Source organism: Propithecus coquereli, unplaced genomic scaffold, assembly GCF_000956105.1.
Source record: "Propithecus coquereli isolate 6110/MARCELLA unplaced genomic scaffold, Pcoq_1.0 Scaffold291, whole genome shotgun sequence".
In the NCBI taxonomy this organism is placed as follows: domain Eukaryota; kingdom Metazoa; phylum Chordata; class Mammalia; order Primates; family Indriidae; genus Propithecus; species Propithecus coquereli.
In genome coordinates, this window is record NW_012148519.1 from 711,773 (window position 1) to 714,981 (window position 3,209).

Here is a 3,209-nt window from a genome sequence, read left to right on the forward strand (position 1 = left end):
CCCGCCTCGGCCTCCCAGAGTGCTAGGATTACAGGCGTGAGCCACCGCGCCCGGCCAAGCCATAGTGTTTTGACACAACTCAATAGCTTTGTTATAAGGTTTCGAATATTATCCTCACAGAGTTTTAATTATTAATTAAAAGATTATCTAATGTACTCATTTACTAATATAAAAGTAATACATACAAATTTAAATAATATAGAAATATAAGCTGGAAAATTGTGTCACCCTGCCCCTACTTCCCCATATATAGCCCCTGTTAACTTTCTCATATGTCCTTTCAAAAGAAAAAGGAAAGATCATGCATATACCTATAATTATTCCTCTGTCGGGGTACTCCCTGGTCCTTGCCTCACCTTTTAGTGTGGCTGAGTGTATTATCATGATTATTTACCACCCAAAGGCTCTTTGGTATTCTGTCTTGGGTGGTCATAACATTCATGAATTTCCTGATTTTTTTTTTTTTTTTTTTTTTTTACTGGTATAGGCCAGGAGTATCAAAGGTTCTGGGACCAGGAGTGGGTAATGAATTAGATAGAGAAAATAGGCATTCAGAATATTTAAGCAACATATGAATATTTACTATTTACCAGAAATTATAGCAGGAGTTAAAAATATAGATTAAACGTGGTCCACGCCTTTAAGGAGATTACTGATAATAGCTTTGGATGATTATGATGAAAAAGTCTTCAAAGGTAACAGGCATGCTGTTTTCATTAGTGGATTCAGTTTCTTCTCTTTAAACATTTTACCAAAACTAACAGAAAAACACATTATACTCATTGAGATTTCTCTTTCCTGTGTATGTGTGTATACACATACACATCTGGTAGCAGTATTCAAAAACAGTAAAATGATTGAATTGAACAGAAGATAGAGAAGCAACCAAGGTTGCCTGTAGACTGTTTTTTTTGCTTCTTAAATAATTGAGGATGATCTCAGAATTCAGAAAGACTTTATCCAGAGCCTTTTGCATTAACTTGACATTTATAGTATAAAAATCACCATAATTGCCTAAAGTGAAATCTTAATTTCATCTTTGTTAAAAAATAAATATCATTGAGCTAAATCTTATCTGGTTCTATTGAGATTTATATTGTGTTTCAGGTCTGGCTACCTGCAGTAAAGGCTAAAGGCTTAGAGATTTCAGGAACATTTACTCACCGCCAAGGACACATCTATATGGAAATGAACTTCACCAACAAAGCTCTGCAGCATATGACGGACTTTGCAATCCAGTTTAACAAGAATAGGTAAGAAATCTGAGTCCCAGCTTGATGTTGAGACAACAGTGTACTTATGTGCAACAAGAGAATGTTCCATTTAACAATGCATAAAAACTCAAATGTTGGCAGATGGTGGATGCAGAATGAGCCCTGGATTTTGCAAGTATATTCAGTTACCAGCTTCAACCCTAGAGGCACTATAGGGAATTTTGTTGGGAAACTCATCCATATGAAATGAAGAAACCTGAACTTATTTACTGTTATCTTAAAGGGTTCCAGGACTAGAATGTTTTTAATAAAACAAGTAAACTGTTAATTGAAATCTATTTATTTATTCAACAAATAACAGTTTAGCATCTATGTGCCAGACATTTCTAGGTACTTGGGCCAGAGTAGTGAACCAAACAAAGCCCCTGACTGAAGTTCACATTTTGGTGGGAAAAATGTTTTTTTCTTTTTTTTTTTCCCTTCCCTCTTCCTCCCCTCTTGCTGGGAAAAATTAATGTACTTTGGTTGGTATCAGAAATATTGGAAAACAAGTCAGTATAGTATACATGTTAACTAAATAATCACAGGCTGACAATCTGCTTTTAGCAATGAGCTCTCTGCCTTAGTAAGGAAGAGAGCATAAAGAAGTAAATGTTAATGTCTTATACTTCTGAAGCATCAGTGATTTTTATTGAATTTTATGGTTCAGGAAACTGGCTGTTGGACTTTAATAGCAGGTCCATTCATTTGTAAATATAAGATATTCAGCCTTGCTTATAACAAAGTAGTAATTGGACACTTAAAGCAGATTTAATAAAATTTGTCAATGACAATTTGCATGAGTGGCTGTGATTTATTTCTCATTATTCATAAACACTTTTGTACCCTGGATTTGAGAGTGTGGCATGTTAGAAATCATTAAAGTATCTAGAAAGTCTGTTTTTCCTTCTTCAAGACCAGTCATATTTCTAGCCACTTTTGGGGAGCTGGCCCTGTTAAAGGCCAAGACTTTTAATAAAGGGATTTGTTCTGTGAAGTTTGGATTCCATCAAGGGACCTGGAGGGCCACATGTGGGCCTTGAGGCTGCAGGTTGCCCACGCCTGGAAGGCTGTTGGGAAAATAGGTAGGTAGGCAGATAGATCGATAGATGAGATAGGTAGATTAGATAGATAGATAAGCCGAACCTGTTATAATAAAGGAAATCTACATAGTCTCTACATTCATCTCTATTTGCCTTTGCTGCTTTTTTTTTTTTGAGACAGAGTCTTGCTCTCTCACCCTGGCTAGAGTGCGGTGGCGTTACCATAGCTCACTGCAACCTCAAACTCCTGGGCTCAAGCCATCCTCCCAACTCAGCCTCCCGTGTAGCTGGGACTATAGGTGCATACCACCATGCCCAGCTAATTTTTCTATTTTTAATAAAGACAGGGTCTTGCTGTTGCTTAGGCTGTGCTTTTTTTTTTTAAGTCGTTCTGATACTTAGTAAAGTTTATATTTTTGTTCTGATGATCAAGCCTATTACTTTATAAAACAACCTTAGTCCCTGCTTTCTATAGTCTATTGATTTCCTACTATGAGTAACTTACATCTTCTTCCCCTCCCCCATTACCTAATGTTAGTAGTACTTTCTTTCTTTGGGTTTACTTTTATACTCTTAAGTATGTAAAGTTCTACGACTTGTTTTGTCATCATTGACCACCCCCCCATGACAGATGAGGCCGAGAATTTTTACTTTTCATCTCTTGCCTCTTCTCATTTTTATAAATTGTACCATTCCTACAGTTCATTGTTTCACCTTTGTCCTGGAATTGTACTCATTGCCAATTCTTTCCACTGTCGTTTCTTGGACGTCTTCTAGCAGGTTCCCCAGAAAGGGCTCATGTGAACAATTCTCCTTAAATTTTGTTACATTGTCAGAACTGTGAACTTTATGCTTGAAAATTCTTGACTTGACCTTTTATTTTGTTACAGTGTCTTTTTGTCATTGAATGTTC

The 3,209-nt window shown here is 36.5% G+C and overlaps 1 protein-coding gene across 1 annotated transcript in view; it reads left to right on the plus strand.

Moving 5' to 3' along the window:
- AP2B1 (adaptor-related protein complex 2, beta 1 subunit) overlaps positions 1 to 3,209 on the plus strand; it is a 163,949-nt gene that overhangs the window by 91,650 nt on the left and 69,090 nt on the right. Inside the window, exon 16 of the mRNA XM_012648629.1 lies at positions 1,108 to 1,253. Within this exon, the coding sequence (XP_012504083.1) occupies positions 1,108 to 1,253 (146 nt within the window). The remainder of the gene's footprint in view (positions 1 to 1,107; positions 1,254 to 3,209) is intronic.